This window comes from Crotalus tigris, unplaced genomic scaffold, assembly GCF_016545835.1.
Source record: "Crotalus tigris isolate CLP2741 ecotype Arizona unplaced genomic scaffold, ASM1654583v1 scf7180000017585.4430047, whole genome shotgun sequence".
In the NCBI taxonomy this organism is placed as follows: Eukaryota; Metazoa; Chordata; class Lepidosauria; order Squamata; family Viperidae; genus Crotalus; species Crotalus tigris.
Window position 1 is genome coordinate 2,719,181 of NW_024096493.1, and position 26,033 is coordinate 2,745,213.

Sequence of the window (26,033 nt, forward strand, 5' to 3'; positions counted from 1 at the left end):
CTTGTATTTGCTCAAAATTGACTTTGATAATAATACTGCTTCTTGAATATTAGGGTTTAATATTAAATTCTGCATAATGGTAATAATTAATGATTCTGGGTAACAAACACCCTGATTCTTTAATATTTAATATTATGCTTTCTTCAAAGAAACCTATAAATCATATGTAACCACAATCATGTCCTTTACCCTTTGCCAGTTGGTTACTTGGATAATTAGCTATATTTACTCTGCACTGTCCATAACCAATTGCAGTGACATCAAAATGCCAATGTGTGTGAATTATATTATCATGCAAATACTGTTCTTGTGCTTATATCCTGATGTCTGATTCATTTAGTGAGTTGTAGCATTGCTGATGTTGTTGTGATTTACATATCATCACCACACATATTTATTTGCTTTTCACCCTTTTCATTTCATCCTGAAAAAAGAATAATGGTGTATGGCTAATAAGGTAGCTTTTACTTATAGTTTTTACTTCTAGCTAATTTCAGTCAATTATTTCTATACATATAACTATGGTAATTAGTCTATTTTGTGACATATTTAAATTTAGTCCAGCAATTAATTATTTTTCATTATATATTAATAGCAACTAAATGGTATATAGTAGTAATATATAAAACTTCATTACTTCCTATTGGAAGTGTGGATGTAGTATGACTTGCTGAACATAATTACAAATACAAGCAGACAAATTTCGTTTTTAAGAACTTTCAACCAAACTCACTTAATAAGTTTGCAAAGTCAATATATTTATACCTCCCAATAAAGTGTAACGGCCTGATTTACACTCTACCCTTCCACTGGCAATTAGACTTTCTTCAGATCTTCTCTTGATTTTATTACCTGCCTAATCATGGTTTCATTTTGAAATTGCTGAATAAGTGAAATGTTATTATTTTTATATTGCATCATTTCAGTGTATTTTATTAATTAATTGTTAGTATGTAAGTATGTATGTATGTATTCAAATTCTATAGCTGTCCATTTCAATCAATGACTGAGTGGCTTACAATCAAAAAATGTTTTTACTGTTTTTATTGTACAGGTAGTTCTCAACTTAAGACCACAACTGAGCCCAAAATTTCCATTGCTAATCAAGACAATTCTTAAGTAAGTTTTGCCCCTTTTTACAGCCCGCAGTTGTTAAGTTAGTAACATGATTATTAAGTGAATCTTAACAATTCCCCATTAATGCTGCTTGTCAGAAAGATGCAAAAGGTGATTGCATGACCTTAGGACACTGCAACAGACACATGCCAGTTGCCAAGTGTCTGAATTCTGATTGTGTGATCATGGGGATGCTGCAATGGTTGAAAATGTGAAAAACACTTTTTTTAGTGCTCTTATAACTTGGAATGGTCACTAAATGTATGGTTGTAAGTCGGGGACTACCCGAACAATAAAAGAAATACAATATTTTAGAACAATAATAAACATCCAAAAATAAATATACACTGCAGCCGAGATACTTGGTCAGTTGACAATAAAGCCAGGAAACAGAGCCCTTGACACATTCACTGCCCCAGACTTGGGAACACACTTAGGTTTCTAAAGCCTTATTAAAGGCCAACTGGAATAGAAGGAATAGAATAGAGCTGGAAGGGATCTTGGAGGTCTTCTAGTCCAGCCCCCTGCTTAAGCAGGAGAACCTATACCATCTCCCAACTGAGTTGGGACCATTCTAATTTCCAATGGAGGATATTCCAGAGAGGCAGGGTCTATTGTATTGCCATCTAGTCCCTGCCAGCTGACCCTCTTTGGCTGACACGATCTGCAACATGACCAATTGGGTAGATTGAATTTGATGGGTAGAATTGGGAAAAAGACAGTACCTCAGCTAACTCGGTCCCAAGCCATGTAAGGCTTTAAAGGTGGCAACTAGCACCTTGATTTGCATCCACAAACATACCGGTAACTAATGTAGCTTACGCAGTAGTGGTGTTATTGTGCTGTATATTTGGTACCATTTACTACCCTTGCAGCTATATTCTACACTGGTTTGAAGTTTCAGGATGCTCCCCAGGGACAGCCCCAGGTAGAGCATGTTGCAGTAGTTTTACTGTATTTTGTTGTATCATTCTAAAATACTTCAATATTGTCAAGTGAAAAGCAGTATAAAAAGCTGATTAATAAAATTAATCATTGCTTACAAATCAGCAGGGCTAAATTGATATATCATATTAAAACAAAACAAAGCTAGCATATGATACTCTAATATGATATTTGAACAACTGGTGACTATATGCAGATATCTTTTCTACTGATCCTATACTGTGATTTATTGAGATTAGGCATAAACTCTACCATTTAATGTACTCTTTTCTCTTTCCATTAATCTAGGCATATGAGAGATGAAGAAATAATTCCTAATTAGTTGCTAGAGCCAGGATTAGTTTTAGCATGTTAGCATAAGCTTTTGCTTTGGGGATATTTTGTTAGTTGTGCAGAGGAAATGGAAAGATTAAATGAAGGGACTGAAAAAGTAAAAGGAAGAATGAGAAAACAAAAGTGGGAGAATGTAGGCAGCAGATGGGTTGCAAAGTACATGGTGAAAAATGGAGATTATGAAAGATTGGGAAGAGAATGTGAATGAGGACAAGGACATAAGGTTGTACAGCTCCACGGAATCAATCTGGGATTTAATACAGTTTTCACTGAGAGGTCTCTGAAAAGAGCACTGTGTTCTTAAAATGCCAGAGAAATACAGAGGTGAGAGAAGAGGAATTGCATTGCTGCCACAAGACGTATGCCTGGAGATCCGATTCAGCTCTTTGTTTATAGGTAGTCCCCAAGGTATGAACCTAATGGAACCTGCCATTAGGCTCATAAGTCAAAAAACTCATCAAATGAATCAGACTTAATTTTACAATTTTTAAAAATCAAATTCATTAATTAAATCAAATCCGTTGTTAAATGAACGAAGATCTGACTTACTATTTTCTCCGATAGCTGCCATGTTAACTGAACTGGGAGGGTTTCCCGCCAGCCACCGATCAGCTGTTTCCGGTGAGCTTTTCTCAGGAACTAAATTGCCTCCAAGCAGGACTTGCAAGCCACCACAGTTATTTTTTTTTTTAAAAAAAAACAACTGCTGCTAGCCAGCTCAAGCATCTTCAGCTGCCCAGAGAGTTGGGGGGGGGGGGCGTTGCTTTAATAAAAAACACTAGTTTAAGAGCCAGCCAGGCACCCACAGGGAAATGGGGGAAATGGGGAGGGATTTGCAGAACTCTCAGCTTGCAATAGTAACAGAGATGGAAGAGACCTTGAGGTTTGCTTGTCTAACCCATGCACTCAGAAGAGCGTATTTCTGATAAATGCCTATCCAGTCTCTTCTTAAAAGCTTCCAGTGATGGGGCACCTACAACTTCTGGAGGCAATTTAAATTTAAAAGCTACAAACTACAGTAATATATGCTAATTTCCAAAATAAAAGCTCAATAGTTTGCAACCACAATAGTTTGCAAAGTACAATACTTAAAAAAACAGAGCAGTTCCCGAACTGCTTGCAAATTTTTGGAACTGCTCTTCTTTTGTAGTACTGTACTTTGCAAACTATTGTGTTTGCAAACTAATTTTTTTTTTAAAAAAAAAAATACTTACAGAAGTAATTGTAGCATTCGAGCCCAGGCAGTAGCGGGTTGCAACAAAAGCAAAAACTGGTCCCGGCTCTGCTCTTGTTTGGCCAAGTGATCAGGGACAAAAAAACAAAACCCTTCTGGCTTCTCATAGCCCTGAACGGCCCAAGCAAGTCACAGAGATAAAAATGGCCACTGCTGCAGTAGAGACTGAAATCAAGCCACATGGCTACAAAGGTCTCTTTTTGCTGGCAATTTTGAATTTCTAATGTAATTTCTGAATTAATTTGTTTTTGTGAAAACTCGCTAAATAAACACTCATACCTGGGGGATTATCTGTACTGAGCAGTGGAGGGATATGAAGCAATTTAAAATAAGAAAACTCAAAAAAAAAGTAGTAGAAACAACCAGTGATGGGATTCAAATATGTGAAGAACTGGTTGTCTGTGTGGATGCCAGTTCCGGAAGTCCATTCTCGGCCTGGGCAACAAAAAATTAGCTACCGGTTCTGCCGAAGTGGTGCGAACTGGCTGAATCCCACCATTGGAAACAATTGATAATTGTTAAGAGCTCATGTCTAAAGATCATGAAAAAGTATAGTCTTTTCCAGGCAGATTGCATCTGTGCTTTCCTATTCAATATTGTTGCTTATTTATTATTTATTTATTTATTTATGAGACTTATATACCGCTTTAAGTGAAAGCACTCTCTAAGCGGTGTACACCAGTAAGCAATGTATATATATATTTACATTGCCCCCAACAATCTGGTCCTCATTTTACCTACCCCGGAAGGATGGAAGGCTGAGTCAACCTTGAGCCGGTGAGATTTGAACTGTTGACCTGCTGAACACAGTCAGCTAAAGTGGCCTGCAGTACTGCACTCTAACTGCTGCGCCACCTTGGCTCTTAGCAGGGCCAAGATCTTTTAAGGGAAAAATGGATATGATAACACAACAAATAAATTTGCTTATATTCATTCTGGGTTGGATAGCAGCCAGAAATGGCTTTTTATGTTCTAATCTGGATTATTTTGACTTTGTGATAACTAAAGAAGTAGACAGACTGAATTATTCCATCTACAAGATCAAGTCATGTGCTTCCTGGCTTCTTTGGATAGCTTGGTGAGCTTTCAGCAACCACAACTGAGAGTTCATATATATATATATATATATATATATATATATATATATATATATATATATATTTACCTTGAATGAACACCCTGTCAGCCCAGATATGGAAGAAAGAAATCTTCTTTCTTTTCTTTTCTTTTGCCTGTATCAGCTCAATCTAGAGCCATCCACAAGCAGTAGTCACTAACTGCGACATCATTTTTACATTTTTAGGTTTTGCTAACAAAGAATAAAGATGAGGGTTAAAGGAACCCGAAATAGCTATACCATTCTCTCTTTATTCTTTGTTAGCAAAACCTATATATATATATATATATATATATATATATATAGGGTCTTTGGTTGTTCGGGTTTTCTCCCGCGTACGCGGGAGAAAACCCGAACAACCAAAGACCTATATACAAATACCCGCGAAAACCTCAGAAAACATATATATATATATATATATATATATATATATATTATATATATATATATATATATATATATATATAGTTAAAAATATTAAAAATATGAACCCTTACCAACTTACCAACCCACCCCAGATCGTCAGTACATCGCATTTAATTCAGAACAGCTTACAGGACTACTCGGGTGACAGTTACATAAGAGGTGAAAGCATTAAAATTGGAAGAGAAAGCTACCGCAAAGAGAACAACCGAGCAGAGGAAGGTTGGGAAGGGAAGGTGAAATGCACATTCCCACTCGAACCCGATGGGGGGGATGAGTTAAAGCATAGGGATAATCAGAATAACAGGGGTTTCACCCCACCCATCCCAAGATTAAGGGAAAGGAAGATGGATGAGGATGGACACGTAACTAAAAGGAATAGGAAGGAACAAACCAATCATGTACAGTTGAATCAATTGGCCCGATGACGAGATCGAGGAGCCGGGCGCAGACTCTGACATGCCTATAAAAGATTTTCTCACTCTCTGGCGCATTAGCCCTGAGGATGCCGGCAGGTGACGGCGAAAGCTTGGCGCTTTTTAATTAAACTTTTATAGTTTTTTATTACCCTGGTGTTCATTTTATTCTTTGCCATATATATATATATATATGGTACAAATAAAATACGAACACCAGGAGAGTATAAATATAAAAATACACTTTACTAAAAGCTGCCAAGCTTTCGTTTGGAAACTCCAAACATCATCAGGGCTAAGGAGCCAGTAAACAATGATGACTTAAATGGGTTTTGCTGGCATCTGCACCCGGCTCATGGACCACGTCACCGGTCCCGGCCAGTTAATTAGTGTTCCAGATGTTTCTTTATTACTCTCCTTACGCTTCCTTCTATGGTTCTTCCGGATCATTCCTTCCACTATCTCATTACTGGTATTCATCTCCTCCACCACCCCTTTATCCTTATTTCCTTCCATAGCACTGACCCTCCTCCCCTTTTTGTTTTCATTCTCCACCCTGGGGGCATCTGTTTCTCCTCTATCAGTGTTACAAGCTTCCCTGGGCTCACAGGCGCTCCCCCCCACACACACTTTTCCCAATCCCTGCTCCACCTTTAAAGCCTTACATGGCTTGGGACCGAGTTAGCTGAGGTACTGTCTTTTTCCCAATTCTACCCATCAAATTCAATCTACCCAATTGGTCATGTTGCAGATCGTGTCAGCCAAAGAGGGTCAGCTGGCAGGGACTAGATGGCAATACAATAGACCCTGCCTCTCTGGAATATCCTCCATTGGAAATTAGAATGGTCCCAACTCAGTTGGGAGATGGTATAGGTTCTCCTGCTTAAGCAGGGGGCTGGACTAGAAGACCTCCAAGATCCCTTCCAGCTCTATTCTATATATATAAAATCAAGGAGTATATGAAATCCCATGCACCGCTTGTCCCACCACATACATCGGACAAACCAACAGAAGAATAAGTGAACACACTGAAGAACATAAGAACTCAGTCAAAAAGGAGGAACCAACTTCTTCCCTGGTCCAACACCTTAAAATCACAGGACATGAAATTGACTTTATAAAGACCAGAACTATCGCCAAAACTGAACACTTTAATAACAGAATAATCAGAGAAGCCATTGAGATAGAAAAACGCCCACACAGCATGAACAAACGAGATGATACCTCCCGCCTACCAGCCATTTGGAAACCCGCCCTTATTGACAAACGAGTCCCTAACACAAAGAATGACACCAGACCCACACTCACAAAAGCCACACAGGATGTCACCACCGCACGTCCATGCAAAAAGCAAACCCAAAGCCACACCAATGATGAGGCATGACCACAAACCAGAAGCCAGACCACAGCTGCATCATTAGCCATTTTAAACCCCTCCAATCCATACATGAAGCAAACTGACACCCACCATGAAGATGAGGCACAACCACGAACGCGAAGCCAAACAATAGCAATGCAGCTCACCATCTCACATCCCCCTGCAATTCAGACTAACCTGAGCACAACAAAGCCCCCACCCAAACAGAACACTCCCCCAACCAATCAGAGCACAGCCAACCCCCCATCCAATCAGAGCACAGCCAAGTTCCTAACCAATCAGAACACACCTCCATGCAATCAGAACACAGCCAAGCTCTCATCCAATCAGTTCATACCCCCACTGGCAGTTAAAAGGAAGAAACAGCTACGATCACACATTGCTCTTAGAAGCACAAAGCCGAAAACACCAGCCTGAAGATGACGAATGGGACTTCGTCGAAACGTCGCCAAGACACTTCCAATTTTACACGGGAGAAAACCGGAATAACCAAAGACCTACATATAAACACCCGCGAAAACCTCAGAAAAAATGCACACACACACACACACACACGTTTTATATATATATATATATATATATATATATATATATATATATATATATATATATATATATATATGTGTTTTCTAAGGTTTTCGCGGGTATTGTTCGGGTTTTCTCCCACGTAAAATTGGAAGTGTCTTGGCGACGTTTCGACGAAGTCCCATTCGTCATCTTCAGGCTGGTGCTTTCAGCTTCGTGCCTCGAGCAGCAGTGTGTGGTCTTGGCTGTTTCTTCCTTTTAACTGCCAGTGGAGGTATGAACTGATTGGGTGGGAGCTTGGCTGTGTTCTGATTGGGTGGAGGTGTGTTCTGATTGGTTAGGGGATTGGCTGTGCTCTGATTGGCTGGGGGGTTGGCTGTGCTCTGACTGGCTGGGGGGTTGGCTGTGCTCTGATTGGCTGGGGGAGTGTTCTGTTTGGTTTTAAAGTCAATTTCAGGACATGAAATTGACTTTAAAAATACCAGAACCATTGCCAAAAGTGAACATTTTAATAACAGAATAATCAGAGAAGCCATCGAGATAGAAAAACGCCCACACAGCATGAACAAGCAAGATGATACCTCCCGCCTACCAGCCATTTGGAAACCCGCCCTCATTGACAAACGACTCCCTAACACAAAAAATGATACCAGACCCACACTCACAAAAACCACACAGGATGTCACCACCAAACATCCACGCCAAAGCCACACTGACTATGAGGCACGACCACAAACCAGAAGCCAGACCACAGCTGCATCATTAGCCACTTTAAACCCCCCCCAATCCATACATGAAGCAAACTGACACCCTCCATGAAGAGGAAGCACGACCACGAACGCGAAGCCAAGGAATGGCAGGGCAGCCCAAAATCTTGAATCCCTCTGCAACTCAGACTAACCTGAGCACAACCAAACAGAACACTCCCCCAGCCAATCAGAGCACAGCCAACCCCCCAGCCAATCAGAGCACAGCCAACCCCCCAGCCAATCAGAGCACAGCCAAGCCCCTAACCAATCAGAACACACCTCCACCCAATCAGAACACAGCCAAGCTCCCACCCAATCAGTTCATACCTCCACTGGCAGTTAAAAGGAAGAAACAGCTAAGACCACACATTGCTGCTCGAGGCACGAAGCTGAAAGCACCAGCCTGAAGATGACGAATGGGACTTCGTCGAAACGTCGCCAAGACACTTCCAATTTTACGTGGGAGAAAACCCGAACAACCAAAGACCTACATATATATATATATATATATATATATATATATATATGTGTGTGTGTGTGTGTTGTGTGTGTGTGTGTGTGTGTGTGTGTGTGTGTGTGTGTGTGTGTTTTCTGAGGTTTTCGCGGGTGTTTGTATGTAGGTCTTTGGTTATTCCGGTTTTCTCCCACGTAAAATTGGAACTGTCTTGGAGACGTTTCGACGAAGTCCCATTCGTCATCTTCAGGCTGGTGTTTTCAGCTTCTTGCTGAATTTCAAAGTGTGAAATTTTAAAATCAGAATTCAGCAGTAAATGTAGAGCTGTTCTGAGGTTAAAGGTAATAGTTTATCATCATTGCCAAGTTATTCATTCATCTAGATCCTAAAAGATACACTGTTGTATTTTTCTACTTATTTTTATGCACAACTACCTTTTGTTATGGAATAGCTATTAATTCTATCAAGGATACTTAATTATTGTTCATTCAAAGATACAAGAAAAACCACTGCTTTTTATTTGTTGTTTGGCTTCAATTCTTCCTGACAGTTTAATGAGAGAGAGATATTTTAGAATAAATAAGAATATATTAAAGAATGTTAATAAAGGGATTCAATTATATTTGCATTTCTATATAGCAATACTGAGATTTTTAAAGCCCTTTGCTGAAATATTACACTGAATTTAAAATACATCATATCAGCCATTCATCAGGCACTAAAGATGATGGAATTTAAAAATATCAAGACATAAGAACAAAAAGAACGCAAGAAAATTTGAAGGTAGAGAAATTAGAAAGAAATTCTTCTAGAGCAATAAGAGCCATAACCAAACCAGTTATAATGTAAAGAATATTCTGAAAAAACATGCAGAGAAGATAAAGATTTGACTTTATCCTAGTTTCTCACGGAAGGTCACAGCCAGAGAACCATATAAAGGCACATCATACCTTCATGAAGACATGCATGTACAATGAAACTTTGAGTTGTCAACGTTGCCTATTATCCATCACTAGATATTAAAGCATCCCTCAAATGACATATTTTATCTTTCAAAAACTGTACTACCCAAATTAGAACATGCTATAACTTCAAACCAGGATTAGGTTCCACACTTAAAAATATAACTTCTCTCTTATTAGCACTGAGCTTTTTTGCTCCCTTTCTTCCAATCCCTTTTTGTATTCGAGCAATATTCCAAATTTGGTATTTGGGGACAGTTACTAAAAACAACATAAACTGCAAGAATTAATCAAACAGTACTGGACCAAATAAAGTCCAGATTTAGATTTGGTCATTTGAGAAACTTTCTTAATTCATCTGCAAAGCTATAATCAGATAGTGATACTTATATTCAAAAGAATGGTACTGAATTTAAGATAATATCTGCAAAATGAAAGAAGGGACCCAAAAAAATCCTATATAATTTCCAGCTTCCTCATCTTGTCAACCTAGGGTTGTCAACTATAGCTAAAACCAGTTTGGAAACTTCTGACCCCTGCTTAATAAATGGAACATTCATATAAATCTATCTGTGTGTATATGTGTGTGTATGTTTGAATGTATGTACGTAAGGTAGCACAAGCCACTCTCCAAAATAAGTTCAGGCCAAGATAAAGGGTATTTTTAATACATTGAATCATTAACTACTAAATACAAGTATCTATTAATTAAATATGATGTACATTTTGTTACTCATTTTGATTTAAAAGTTTTTGAGTAAATTGGAAAAATTACATAACAATCTTTAATTTAGCTTCATTCATTATCACAGGATGTAAAAATATTTTAATATAAGAAACAAATTCAATTTTTGTCCTTAGCTGCCAGATTTACTATAGAAAAATACTTGATAAATTAAGTATATTCCTTTTTGAGACAAGCAGTACTTAAAATGTATTATAACAAATAAATGCAATTTTGGTTAGAAATATTAAATTGATATTTAAAATGCATCCATCCTTGAGATTACAAAAGATTTTATGAATACTTCCAAATGGGCTTTCTTTATTTGGCTTTCATGTAGTCTGTTTTCCAGATTTCTTTGTTTGGTTTTAGATCTTGTATTTTTTATATTTATAAAGCCACACTCTGGCCAACAGAGGTTTTTAGAATGTCTTCACATTAAGTTTATTGTAGTAATACAATTTACATCAGATTCAGTTCATATTTTTCCCAAATTACTATTAATATTTTAGTTATGGGAAAATGTTGATAACAAAAAGCAAGTTAATAATTTTACTTCAATACTAGAAAAAATTATGAAAGAGCTATATACTGTATTTAATTAAACAGAACTTTCAAAAAATAGATTATCTTTTCCAATTACCATGATACAATTTAATTTATAGAACTATAAGAATACATCTTACTTTGGCAACATCAAATGTTTTGGTTTCAAATATTTATTATTTGTACTAAATAAGCTGCACTGAAGACAAGTATGTTTAATGAGATAGATTTCTGTGCAAATATTAGCCTATATGGACTTACCATATACCACATACTTTGCCATTTAGGATCATTAAAAAACATGGATTGGATGCTGCCAGGTTTGTAATCTCTCTTTCTTCTTATTTTTACAATTTGCTGTTCTATCCATTCTACCTGTTAAAAAGAAAAAAAACCCACATATTAAAACAATATCTTGTATATTTAAAAATACAGTGAATAAAATACTATGATGTTAAACATAAGCAGCATTTAAAGACAGATATCATTGGTTTATTTGACATATTTTTAAAAATATTTTTGGATAATTATCACAGCAACTTAAAACATTCTGCAAAAATTCTTTCCAAGAATATTTGTTTTTGATGCATGCTTATCCCATATACAAGATCAAAACATAAAGGAAATGAAATAAAATACAAAAGAGAAGAAAGAATACCTAAATAACAATGGTATACCATTAAAAGATCAAACCAATTTTTATGAATTTACCTTATCCCAGTTGGGTTTCATATATTTAAAAAGGTTTGGTCAATGCCATTTTCTAGATTCAAAAATGCTAGGCCTGAAACATTCCAGAAAAAGACAGTGAGAATGATCAATCAATCAGTCAATCTTTATTTTAGCTATAGCCAATATTAAATATATAGAATGAAAACCATTCCAGGAATAAGAATTTTTGGTATGACAAAACAGAAACAAAAAGATAGAGGAAGGAGATTATTGTGTCCTGAGCCTGCAAAGGCAGGCTCGGGACGTTGCAATGGTCCCTGGCAGTTGCAAGCTGCCCAGGACCAGACTGGCTGGTGCCGGCTTCGCGCGCATGCACGAGGCGCGGAGCGCGCCTAATTGTTGCCATTCTGCCCGGGGAACGTTATTAAGGGAAGCAGAGAGGCCCGCGAGTCTCAGAGCTGTAACAGAGAAGAAGAGACTACAATAAAGACTTCTTGACACTATGAGATGTTCTGTGCTCATTCGCCATTAAGCTGAGGACTCAACACTGGCGACGAAGGTGGGATGCCTTACAATTAACTAAGAAGAATTGTAAGCTTACCCAGGAGTCCTGAGAGCAGCTAGGAAGATGGCGTTAAATTCAGCACCTGCCTGCCAGTACAGCGTTGCTGGAGGTAAGCTGTCTGATAGACCCCTTCCTTACAAAGGAGAAAATGGCGAAGATAGGGAGAATAACCGGGAGCATCGTAATAACTCAAACATTGCAAGAGAGCTGGCACACAAACAGTCTAGTTGGCCCAGTACTGCTACTGTTTCCAGAATGAGGCATTAACACAGGGAGGTGGTCGGAGAGGCAAATCCCAATTCTGACACCTCCGGCACAGATGGGGGGGCAACTGAGTTTTGGGGAAATACTGAAACCCCAGACAGTCCTGTTACGGGGCTGGGAAGCGAAGGGATGCAGTTCCTTGATAGGTCCAGTGTGGGCCTGGAAGGCTCTACAGAGTTGCATAATAGTGGCAGTATTATAGAGGGGCCAGAGAGCCTGAAACTAGGCAGGTCAACCAGGTTATTGGGAGAACAAAGTCCTGGTCTGACAAACCCGGTGGGCAAGCAAGCAGACCAGGCAACGGGGCACAGTCCACGGGGACCACCATGGTCTGAAAGAGGGGGCAACTTCATGTCATCCTCTGTGCAAAAAGAAATTGGGGATTGTCAGATTCTAAGGAGGTCACAGAGAGTAAAGAGATCTCCTTTGTAACTCTGCTAGCAAAGCAGAAACAGTGAGAGGGTGTCTGCTGTTGGGAAAACTGGAAATATGGGCATTGGGTATTAATTCCAGAACAATAGCCCAGTACCATTTGGAGCATGGGTTGGCACACCACGCTCGTGTTGAGGTTGCGTGTAACTATTCATATAGTTTATTAGTCTTAGCCAGGGGGGGAAGGGGTGTTGTGTCCTGAGCCTGCAAAGGCAGGCTCGGGACATTGCAATGGTCCCAGGCAGTTGCAAGCTGCCTGGGACCAGACTGGCTGGTGCCGGCTTCGCACGCCTAATTGTTGCCATTCTGCCCGGGGAACGTTATTAAGGGAAGCAGAGAGGCCTGCGAGCCTCAGAGCTATAACGGAGCAGAAGAGACTACAATAAAGACTTCTTAATACTACGAGATGTTCTGTGCTCATTCGCCATTAAGCCGAGGACTCAACAGAGATCAAGTCCCCTTTTTATTGCCAAGATCATCATATAATCAAATAGCTAGGTCCCTAATCAAATTATCGCCTGGAGTGATGTTAGTCATGCAGGGTTAAGGGTGCAGTAGCAGTATTGTAAAAATAGTTTTTATAAAGTTAGGAACTTATGCTAGTGACAACCAAGAAAATGGACTGAGAGGCTGAAATGTTTAGGATGGGGTTGCATTCCCCCTCAATAGCATATTTACATCTGGAAACGTTCCTGGAATTCAACTGGCACAAGGTTTGAAAACTGTAACTATGATGAGGACTGTCTTTGTACCATTAAAGTGCAAAGTCACCAGTTGTGACTTTTCCTAAACTGGTGAGTATTATTCATGCCTTAATTACATTTGATCTTGATTACTGCATTGCAATCTATGTGGAGTTGCCTTTAAAATGTTTCTGAAAGTTGTATTTGTGAAAAATTACAGCATATTGAGGGCTAACCAGTACATTGTACAGAGTTCACATGATGTGGTACGGGCCAAACCAGGATGCTACAATATAGCCAAAATGTGCTGAAACAGATTGGCTCCAGATTGGCAAAGAGGTGAGGCAAGGCTTTATATTGTCATTTTATTTAACCTATATATGGACTAGAATAGAGCTGGAAGGGACCTTGAAAGTCTTCTAGTCCAGTCCCCTGCTCAAGCAGGAGAACATATACCATCTCAGACAAGTGACTGTCTAGTCTCTTCTTAAAAATTTCCAGTGATGGAGCACCTACGATTTCTGGAGGCAGAAATTGTCCTCTCTGTCAGGAAGTTTCTTCTTAATTCAAGGTTGCTTCTCTCTTTGATCAGTTTCCAACCATTGTTTCTTGTCCTTCCTTCTGGTGCTTTGGTGAATAATGTGACCCCCTCTTCTTTGTGGCAGCCCCTCAGATACTGGAACACTGCTATCATGTCTCCCCTATTTCTTCTTTTCTTTAGACTAGCCAAACCCAAGTCCCGCAGCCATATTTGTATATTTTATTCTCCAGGTCTTTGATCATCTTAGTTGCTCTTCTCTAATTTTTTTCCAAACTCTCAACACCTTTTTTGTAATATCATGAGCAAAATTGGCTGCACTATTCCAGGTATGGTTTTACTAAGGTTTTATAAAGCAGTAATAATTCTTTGTGTGATCTTGATTCTATGCCTCTGTTTATACAACCCAGGATTGTATTAGCTGTTTTGGTTGCTGCTGCACACTGCTGACTCGTAGTCAATTGATCATCCACTAGGACTCCAAGGTACCTCTCACAGCTACTGTTTTTAAGCCAAATCTTGCCCAATCTGTACTGTACTTTGATTTTTCTTGCCTAAATGTAAAACTTTGCTTTTCTCCACATTGAAACTTGTTCAAGTTTATCAAGATCTTTTTGGATCCTGAGTTTGTGTTCTGGGGTGTTCTAGTGTCATCTGCAAATTTGATGAGTTCCCCTTCTATTCCCTTATCTAAGTCATTTATGAAAATATTGGAGAGTATCGGGCCTAAGATGGAAACTTGTGATACCCCATTGCTTACTTCTCTCCATGTGGATGTAGTGCCATTGAGGACTACTCGTTGAGTACGGTTTGCCAGCCAGCTACAGACTTATCTGGTGGTGATGTTGTCTATTCCACCTTTTTCTAGCTTACCAAGAAGTAGGTTGTGGTCTACTTCATCAAATGCCTTACTGAAATCTAAGTACGCTACATCCACAGCATTTCACTGGTCTATTGAAGAATGAAATAAGATTGGTTTGGCAGGATCTGTTTTTAACAAACCCATGCTGTCTACTAGTTATAACTTTGTTTGCTTCTAGTTGTTCACACATCTGTTTTTTGATTATCTTTTCTAGGATCTCCCCAGGTATTGATATTAAATTGTAGTTTCCTGGGTCCATTATTTTCCCTTTCTTGAAGATGGGAACCACATCAGCCCTTTTCCAATCCTCAGGTACTTCCCTGGTGCTCCAAGATTTATGAAAGATGTGATGAAATGGTTCTGAGATAACATCTGCCAGCTCCTTCAGAACTCTGGAATGTAATCTATTGGGTCCCGGTAATTTATACTCATCAAGGTCAGATAGGTGTTCTCTTACCATTTTCTTGCTTATTTTAATTTTTGTTTCTAGTTTTCCTTTTGCAGTGGTTTTTTTTGGGTATGTTGGGCTATTGTTTCTTTTTGTGTGAAGACTGATAGAGGACTGATGAGTTAAGCAGCTCTGCTTTTTCCCTGTTGCTTGTTATTTCCTTGCCATCTTCTGTCTTTAGTGGACCTACAGTTTCCTTGACTTATTTCTTGTTGTTAATATGTTGGAAGTAACTTTTTTTTATTATCCTTGATTTCTGTTGCAAGTCTTTGTTCATTCTGAGCCTTTGCTTTCCTGATTTCATCTTTGTATGTTCTGGCTTTCTGCTGATAATTGGACTTAGTTATGTGCCCCTCTTTCTATTTTTTGTATTTGTCTTTTTTGTCTTTCAGTTTGTTAGAGAGATCTTTGCGCAGCCATGTTGGTTCCTTCTTGAATTTCTTGTTTTTCTTTTTCAATGGTATTGTGCTGGTCTGGGCTTTTATGATCATATTTTTCAGAGTTTCCTATGCTTCTTAGGTTGTTTTCCCCTTTAGGATTTTCATCCATGGGATCTTTCCTAGGTTCTCTCTGAGTTTGTTAAGTTTAAGGCACTGGTTGGATTGTTTTCTATTGCTAGTGTCGCATTATATTAAATTCCAGCATGACGTGGTCACTTTTCACCCAAGGTTCCTGCAATTTCACTCCCTCTATCACTTCTTCTCTATTAGTGAGGATTAATTCCAGTATAGCTTTACATCTAGTTCCCTCCTCCACCTTTTGGATGACAAAGTTGTTGGCTAGGTTGCTTAGGAATCTGTTTGATCTCCTGTTCGATGCAGAGTTTGTCTCCCACTTGATATCTGGATAGTTGAAGTTTCCCATTACTACTGTGGTATGCTTCCTACATACATTTGTTAACTGGTTGGCAAAGAGTTCATCCATTTCTTCTGATTGGTTGGGTGGCCTGTAATATACACCTATGGCAATGTCACTTTTTTTCTCTTTTATATTGACCCATATACATTCTGGACAGGTTTTATCTTTGATCATTTGTATTTCTGTAGATATGTAGTGTTCTCTTACATACAGTGCAACTCCCCCTCATCTTTTTGTAGACCTTTTGAACAATTTGTATCCATCCATCAGTCCATTCCATTCATTGGTTTCGTCCCACCAGGTTTTGGTAATGCCAACTATGTCATACCCTCCCTCAAGTACTATTGCTTCTAGTTCACCTGTTTGTTCCCCAAACTTTGAGCATTTGTATATAAGCATTTAAGACTTTTATGCCTGTCCATGGGTATGTTTCTTGCATCTCCTGATTATTGTTTGAATTTTTCTTTTTTCTCATCACTGCCTACCTCATTGTTTGATTTGTTTTCTTGAGATTTGTGATTGGTTTTGGGTTCTAGAGATTCTAGAAATTGGTCACCCTTCCCCCTCAATTTTATTTTAAAGCCCTCCTGATGAGTTGGGCCAGTCTTTTTCCGAGTACTTTTTCCCCTGTTTTTGTGAGGTGCGGTCCATCCCTTGCCAAGAGGCCTTCACATAGGAAATGCAGTTCATGATCCAGCAAACCAAAGTTTTCTTGGTGACACCAAGCCTTTAGCCAATGGTTTATTTCTAAAATTCTTTTTCCCCTCAATGGGTGTTGGTCTTTCGTTGAGAATACTGATGAGAACACTACTTGTGCTCCTAGCTTCTTAACTTTATTGCCTAGTTGTTTGTAAACTCTCACTATTGCACTCAAGTTCTTTGTTGTGTCATTCGTCCCAATGTGAAAAAGGAGGAAGGGGTAGTAATCTTCAAGCCTAATTATTTTGGTTAGATTCTCAGCCAGAAAAGCTATGTGGGGTTTTAAAAGTAGAGGAAGAAATATCAATAACCTCTGTTGTAGTGATTACAAGGTAATGATATGCAAGCTGTAGTAATGAAAGTCAAGGAACACAATGAAAAACTCAATGTAAGATAAAATGTAAAGAAGATTAAAGTAATGACAACAGATATAGCAGCCAACCTTAGGAAGTGACAAACAAGATATTGAAGTAGTAGATAGCTTTTACCTTTTACAGTCAACTATCAACAATAAAGGAACCAGCCATCAAGAAATACACCACACAGCAGCAGTGAAGACCTCACAAAAGTTATTTAAATGCTGGTTTATGATACTTTCTGGAAGTGAAATTAGACTTAGAAGAAGCAGCACAGAAAAAATATTGATGCTTTTGAGCTTTAGTGTTGGAAAAGAATTTTTGGGAATACTATCGATAGCCAATGCATCACTGAAGAAATCAACCCAAAGTTCTCACTTGAGGCATGAATGGCCAGACCCAAATTATCATACTTTGGATGTATAATGTGAGGACCTAGTTGTCATGGCCCCCTTAGAGGCTGGCTTGGAGGAGGATGATGAAAAGTTGAACTGAGACCATCCGACAGGGAAGACACACCAAGAGCCGAGGACGATGCTCTCCTGGGCCCCTCAGGCATTGGGGGAGATGGTCAATCAGACAAAGAACTTCCTGTCTACACAGACACATGGGAGGATCAACTAATAACCAGCAGTGGTGCTGATAGACAACCTATCTCCTCTTAGAAGGAACAGCTGCCTGCTCCACTCGTTCCAAGGGCAAGGAGAGTGGAGTATAGGCAAGCACGAGAAGGGCTGCAAGGCTATTCAGCAGGAGGTTGCCCCATCCCTCTGCACAAGGAACACTAGAAGGGAGTAACTTAAGGAGAAGCCATAGGGAGTTAGTCTTTGCCAGGAATGATTGTTTGCTTTGATTTACACTCCTCCGGCTTTTATTTGTATCTGTTTGCCTTGCCTAGCTTGGAAGATTGCACTTTGCATTTTGTTTTGGACCTCTCCGTTCCCTGGTGGCTACGTTTGACCTTTGCTTCACTTGGGCTTTGGAATTGCTTCTTTTCTGGGACCTGTTTCTTGTCCTGAGGACTGCCTGGTCTTGTGTCTGGACTCTGCCTGGTGGATTGGACTTGGGATCCTGGACCTTGCTCAATGAGTGTGCTCCTACTGTGGAGGCTTTCTTTGTACTATAGGAGCTGTTGTTTGGGGAACTGAGGGTGGCTGCCTTCAGGGTAGTATGAGGGTGGAGCCTTATAGTTGTTAGAGAGCCGTTGGCTGGAACATTGTTTAAAAGAAACAATGTTTAGAGACCTGCATTGCCTTGACCATCTGGGTCATAACACTAGTTTATTAGGTCATTACTTAGAACATCAATGTTTGGTTTATTATTTATAAATCTGTTTATTATGGAATGTTTCTAACCCATCCCAGTTCTGATTGATTTAGGGTAAGTTACAATGAAATAACAAAGAACAACAAACAAAGAAATTAAAATGCCATTATCAATGGTCAAATAAACACAGTAAGCATTCAAGCACCTAATAAACTAATTTAAACAAAAACTAGACAAATACCGGAACAAAACTATGAGCTTCTTTGAGACCAAAAGATTCCCACATTACAGCATAAGTAATTGACTCATTCATCATAGCAGACTCTGCTCAAGTGGCATCCAAGCTTCCTTCCTATTTTGGGCAGCCAGTGTTTGCAGCATAATCTTCCCTGGCCCATTCTTGACTGCCTGGCAAAGTGCTGCATCAGAAACAGTACCTGCCATGGAATGAGAGATTGGGTGGAGGTTCCCAGCATGAGAGATTCCTCAACGTGAGAAACCTCAAAATCACAGCTATGGAAGACCTATCAGGTTCACTGGTGGATTCTGAGGCCACTGATACTTTTTCCAATGCTGCAGTCAGTGTCCTGGCTTCCTGGGCATTTTGCCTACCTGCAAAATACTGTTGTTTGTCACAGAAAATGATATGGAATCTGCACAAGGGCCATAACTTTGAAAACTTTGATCTGAGGGATTACAAAGCTGTGCCAGATGTTCTTATTTGCCAGAGAAGCTTTTAGAATATCTCCCTGATTCCGATGCCTGACTTTCTGGCACACCAAAGAGAACCTGCTTTGCGCCCAGCTGAAAGAACGTCCTGCTCTGGGAGTTGAATTTGGCCTTAAATCTCACAATATTTAGGAAATCTGTCAAGATTTCTCTCTTTAATTATTAAAATATGTTAGTACCTATTATAATGTTAATTTTGATCTGTATTTTTAACTTTTTGTATCTGCTTTTTAGTTTCTATACTTTATAGGTGACTTGAATACTCACCTATTGAAAGATGGAATTTTGGTTTTTTTTTAAATAAACAAATGCAAAAAGTATTTTGATCTAGATTGGTTCTGATTTAATGTTATAGCAGGGCTGAAGACTTCTTTGGGTTATTTTAAGAATGTATTGACTTACGTATGTTTGGCATAGTCTAAATCTGTATGAAGAAGATTCAGTACTACATAAAAGTACTTCTCCTTCAAACTACATACATCCTACTATTTATTCCGTGAAGGATGTTTTATAGTAAGTGAAGAAAATGAAGCTGAAAAGAGTTGGACGTTTAGATACTTCACCACTATGTTGATCTGAAAGATACCTCCAAATCCACCATTAAACATTTAGGGAAGAAAAAAAAGGTTTTGGAGTAGACTTCCCATTCCCCAGACTTGAATATTATCTCTGAGATCTCAAACAGCAGTGTGCGCAAGGGAACTAAGAATATTTCTGAGCTAGAAGAGTTCTGCAAGGAACATTGGTGAAAAATATAAAAACAAATATACAAAGTGTCCTAACTCGCTATTGGAAAGATTTGAAAAGATTCTTTTAGCAATACTTCAAGTCCAGTGACTATCCAGTAACTATTCTCTGCAGTTCTTTTTCTATGATTTTTCATAAAGATAATGTGATCTATTCCCAATATTTCCAATAGAATTTTTTTTGTTTAATTGGAGAAAGATCTAATACCACATCATATTTTACTTTACTATTAGAATAAATTATTATGTCTTAAATTCTGGAAACCACAGGTTTATTTCTTGATAATTATTCCAACAATAAGAGTGATTAAAAACTGTTACTATTAAGCCCTAGTGGATTCAAGTAGGGTATAAAATTTGTTCAAACAATAGTAGATAGGCGTAAATCACACAGGTTCTTTACATTCTTCGAAAACCCTATGATTATCTGGAGAAATACTGGACAGAAGTATGGTTTAATCCTTTATGTAGAATTTTAAAATGTTCAAGAAAGAAAAAAAAAGTATGAGTTACATTGTAGTTAGCTATAAAGAAATTTGAAAGTCCTGTTTAGGTTGCATTCTAAATTACATAAAATAAATTCTGCCTTGTCTTCTGTGCAGGGAACTTTGGTCCATTTCCCATTGATCAGAATTTTGATGTGTAAACTTGCAGCTATATCATGAAGTAAAGGAAAAAGTAACCTTCTCAGAAATGTAATTTTAATTTTCTATTTAAACTGTGAGAACAGCTCCCTCTAGAATAGTTTATAATAAGGAGTCACAGTTTAAAAATTGTAAGTCAAACATCAAAGATTCTAAGCAAATGCATTAGCTTAGAAACTCACTTTAAGTTAAAGATGTTCAAAGAAATTATAAACAGATGTATAGACTATTTTTATTTCATGTGCAGTTTATTCAGTACATATCTGAAATTTATACTGCAACAATTTCCAGTTCATTGATTAATGATATAGAAATATATTTTCTACTTTAAATAAAAAAAATAAAACAGTTTCCCCAGATCTAACACATTTAGGCTTTTGCAACAACCCTGGATGAATCATTTTGAAGAGTTGGTGACTGAAGTAATAATTGTTTTGTTTAATCTGAATTGGTTTGATCTTCAGTGGATCAAACATATGCATGGCCAAATTGTTCAAAATAAAGGCACTGAATCCATGCAACAGAGAGGCAGTAAAAAATAGCACTTGTTATATTTTGGAATATGAATTTTTGAGTCCTTACTTTTTACTTTAACTTTCACTTTTTATGGCTGAAAACCAGTTTTTATTTTAAAGTTACTTCCTTTTGAAGTGAGTATTTTCTTCCACTGAATACCTTGTGTATTCTCACTAACAAACTGCCAGTTTCTGTTGTTCCCAATTTCCTGTTGCTTAGCAGGCGAGCTGCAAAATTGCTATCACATCTAATTAAAGCTCTTTAACAAAGAAAACAATGCCCACTTTTCTTCTAGGCCAGTGCAGACTTTATTCTCATTTGATTTTCTTGACCTGAGGTCCAGTTACACATTATTTTTTTTTTTGAACTCTGGACTCCCTGATGTGAGTAAGGTCAGTGTTATTAAAACACAGAACTAAAAAGCTTTCATCCTACCTTCCACAAGAGACGCACAGGGAATGGGTCAATCCCCAGGAACAAACTACATGGTGACTTTTTCAAAAAAAACTTTTTTTTCTGAACAGAAATTATACAAATGTTCCTAGAAAATAATTAACAACTGGATTGCAATTCTTTTGTAAATAAAAATGTAGCAACATTAATTTAATTAGATTACAGCGTTATGTTTTTTTAAGGGCTGGATGATATGAGCTGCCCGGGATGAACAATTCATTTATTTAGCCTGCTTGTTAGAAAATAACTTTGGAATCAAATGAATCTTATGAAGATTTTATACTGCAAAAAATTATGAATAGCAACCCATTTTTAAATTGTTTACCGTTAGAGTAATTCTATTGACTCTAACTACTTTGGGGTGGTATGAAGTATGTTTAGTGTATGTATACAGAAATCCTTGATCTATGACTGTGAACAAATGGCTGTTGACCAATCCCTAGAGTTCTGGCTGTCCCAAAATTCCTGCAGTCATTTGATTCCAACCTGGGAACTTGACAACAGCTCTGCACTTACAATCAGTTGCAGCACCCCACAATCACATGCATTTGCAACCTTCCCTGCCAGTGTCTCCAAAAAGTCAACAGGGAAGCTGATAGGGAAGGTCACAAGTTGCTGGAGTAAGTTCTTCCTCGCACCTTTGCACACCCTCCACAACTCATGCTGCATCTCCCCCATATGCTTTTGCACCATCTCACTGACTCCCAAGACTCTTACTGTGCCCGTACCTCCAGCGGTGAGATTCAAATATGTGAACAACTGATTCTCTGTGTGGATGCTGCTTCCGGAAATCCATTCTGGGCCTGGGCAATAAAAAATTAACTACCGGTTCTGCCAAACTGGTGTGAACTGGCTGAATCCACCACTGCGTACCTTTCATCATGCCCTCTCCCAACCACCACCAGCAACTTACCTGCCAACTGCCTCCCCCCGCCTTTTTTTGAGCTACCTGGGACTTGCAATTTCCTGCTGGCTTCCCCCCTGACTCATAGGAAATTGGCGGGAATTTGACTTGTCTAATGACCATCGAATTTTATTAACAATGGTAACTGGGACTGTCATTGTGAAGCAATTCAGACTGCATCACATATCAATAGAAATTCTGTCATAAGTCAAAGACTGGCTGCATTGAAAATGGCATTTTTAGAAGCTGTTACAATTGTTATAATTTTTAAGTTAGTATCACGAAAGGAAAAGAAAAACCAGACATTACTATGCACAGTTTTTAAGGGGAAAATAATATAAAAGCAGTAATTAGAAACAATTTCAATGTTTATAAATGTGTTGATGTAATCATCAGTTGGGAAGAAATTTAAAACTATTTAGTTTTCCAATTTCGCATTTACTGATTTTTCTTTCCTTTTTTTCTTTCTTGCTTCATTTCCCCCTTTTCCCTTGTTGTTTTCCATTTACATGACTATGTACTAACAAACACTGCTGACATCATTATTAATATATTTGGAGTTATTTCTTAAGATTACAATCAATGTAGTTTTATACACTGAATTAATTATATAGCATGTGAAATTTATTATTGTAAACTCTTCATTTATTTTCTGACATTTTATTCTTTAACTACTATGTGTCATCCTATCTTCTTTCTTATATAGATATTTATCCTGTTCCTTTAAAAATTTTAACAAATAATTTATAAATAAGGAGAAAAAAAAACATAATGCCAACCTGAACTTTTGTAGATATAGTTTTCATGAAAAACAGCACTGCAATAAACATGACTAATTTTAAGTACATCATATAAATGGAATTTAGCATGCAATATTTTATTTTAATAAAAATGGAATTGCAGACTTTCACAAGCTATCCTTCAATATACATGAAATACTTTTAATTAATGTGGTTTAAAATTGTTTAATATTAATTACTTTGCAGAGCAATGTACACATCTTTCATAAAATAAAAATGTTAAGCACAATTATCTACATTTGTTCCTCAGTCATAAAATGATAAATGGATATATCCACCATATATCCACATACATGTATATCATCCAACACCATTCTTTTTTACGGTTAATTAAAGGGTGGAAAGAAAGTAGCCTAGTAAGTAATAGTAATAAAAGCAAATGTTTTGTAAACTGATCCTCATTCATTCTCTCTCTAAGACCAAGCCACCTCAAAGCTTTCTTATTTGTCACTTTTGTATTCAATCCACACTCATTGAGTAGCCATTTGCTCTACTTTCACTTTACAGTCAGTCTCCAGTTTACAAACAAGTTCCATCCCCAAGGTGGAATCTCCCCAAAACAGGAGAGATTGCCAATAGGAGCAATCTGTCCTTAAGTCAAATTTATATGTAAAATGGAACAGAGTTATTATGTAATACTGTATAAGTATTGTATAAAGAACTTGAATCATTATGTATTTAACTTTAATTGTGTATTTAACTCAAATGATGCTCTGCTCTTAACTATGGGTCACTCTTAACCTGGAGACTTGCTATATTTGTTTTGAGGTTTTATCCTCATTCATTCTCTCCATTTGACCAAATCATCTTAAAGTATTTCCTATTTATAGTTGTCTCTCATTACATTCTTATATTTAATCCACATTCATTCAGCACTCATTGATTCTTGATCCTACGTCTTTTTGTTTTAGTATGCACATTCCTTAAATTACTTACTTCTAGGTTTCTCCTGACTTACTCAATTCTTACTTCTGTTGGCAAATGTTTGTTCCTCACAATACGCTATCCACTACACTAGCATTTGATTTTTTAAAAACTTTCTCTGTCCATTTCCCTTTTTTTAGTTAGCTATGATAGGCTATCTCTTTGTTTTGGTCTTTTTTCACCTTTTACATATACTGTAACTTGAAATTGTTCATCCTATTTCTCCTGTCAAGCACAATTCTGGATTTTGCTGCATTGATTTTCAGACTCATCCTTATTGTATTATATACTCTATCTAAAATTTGCTGCAAAATTACAATACACTCAAGAATCGAAATGGGTAGCAATCAACGTGACAAGCAAACATATATGATCAGGGCATACAAAATTATACTTTGTGAGTCAGGAGAAGCTCATTTAACATCTTGGCCCCATTGCTCTTCATTGGAAAGGGAGGAATTACAGGAAAGTAAACAGGCACACAATGGGATATACACACTGAAATAATGCACAGGCACTCACAGCTGTGAGTGCACTCAGCAAACAGTCTAGTGTATTCCCTGTTGTGTACTTACTCATTCTGTTGTAATTTCTTCCTTTCCAACTCTCTGCTCTGTGGGGTGGGGTTGGGGGGAGAGAATAGTCAAGCACAGAAGAGATTGCCTACAGAAACTGCTGGGCAAGGATTTTCTTTTCTGGGCAGGCAAAGAAAAAAAAGAGGAGTTGCAGTGGGCACATGGGATAGCAAGGAGGTCAGGAAAGCATTGGGTGACTTGGGTATCAACTGGGGGGGGGGGACAAAGAGAGAGACAGAGAGACAAAGAGAGCTGTGGATGCTTCTCTCTTGTTTTACAGACCTGAGCAGGAGAGTGAGTTTGGATGGGAGGGGATTGATGAGGTGAGAAGAGGTGACTTCCAGTCAAATATGTGAACAACCGGTTCTCTGTGTGTATGCCACTTCTGGAAGTCCATTTTGGGCCTGGGCAACAAAAAATTAGCTACAGGTTCTGCTGAAGTGGTGTGAACCAGCTGAATCCCACCACTGCTTCCAGTCATGCATACAGTCAATGTCCAAGACAATTGGCTCTTCCTTGTTTTCTACCATTTCTTTGCCTGTCATCATCCTAATAGGACTGCCCATTCCACACTACCACACCCGGGACCTTAGATTCAGTATCTCTTAGATCAAGTATCAGCTACCTCACTGCCCTGTCTTAAACAACACATCACCAACCAACCTCTCTCTGCAGTCCACTCTACCCTCACTCTCTCTAATCTCACCCAAGTGGAGAAGGGTAGCAACACCAAACTACATGGCAGAAATGACTCAGGATCCCTGCCAAATTTGTTTCTTGCCCAGGGAGAAAACAGTAACAGTGCCTCAGAAAGACACCCCCACAACCCTGACCAAACAACCTTCAATCCAAACAACAATATTTATACATACAAGCTCTTCAAACAATGATGAAAGGAAAATGCTGGATTTAGTTGTAATTAAAGTTCAGTAAGCTGACTGTAACTGCAATCTACCAACATGAATAAAATTGGCAAAGAATGTGAATGTGACAAAATGTATGGCAGGGATCCAGGTTACCTGAGTAACCATCTCACCCCAATAGGATTGGTCTACCCCATTCGTGTCGGGAGAAGGGGTATGCTAAGGATCCCACTGGCTAGGGAAAAGAGCCTTTTCTGCCATGTCTCCCACCTTCTGGAACACTAAACCCCTTGAGCTGAGGTCCATTCTTCCCC

At 38.2% G+C, this 26,033-nt stretch overlaps 1 protein-coding gene across 4 annotated transcripts in view; it reads right to left on the reverse strand.

The window, feature by feature from the left end:
• Positions 1–26,033, reverse strand: part of PCSK5 (proprotein convertase subtilisin/kexin type 5) — a 221,874-nt gene that overhangs the window by 168,410 nt on the left and 27,431 nt on the right. For all 4 annotated transcript variants that reach the window (XM_039361345.1, XM_039361354.1, XM_039361370.1 and 1 more), the window contains exon 3: positions 11,184–11,297. In XM_039361345.1, coding sequence (XP_039217279.1) covers positions 11,184–11,297 — 114 coding nt within the window. The remainder of the gene's footprint in view (positions 1–11,183; positions 11,298–26,033) is intronic.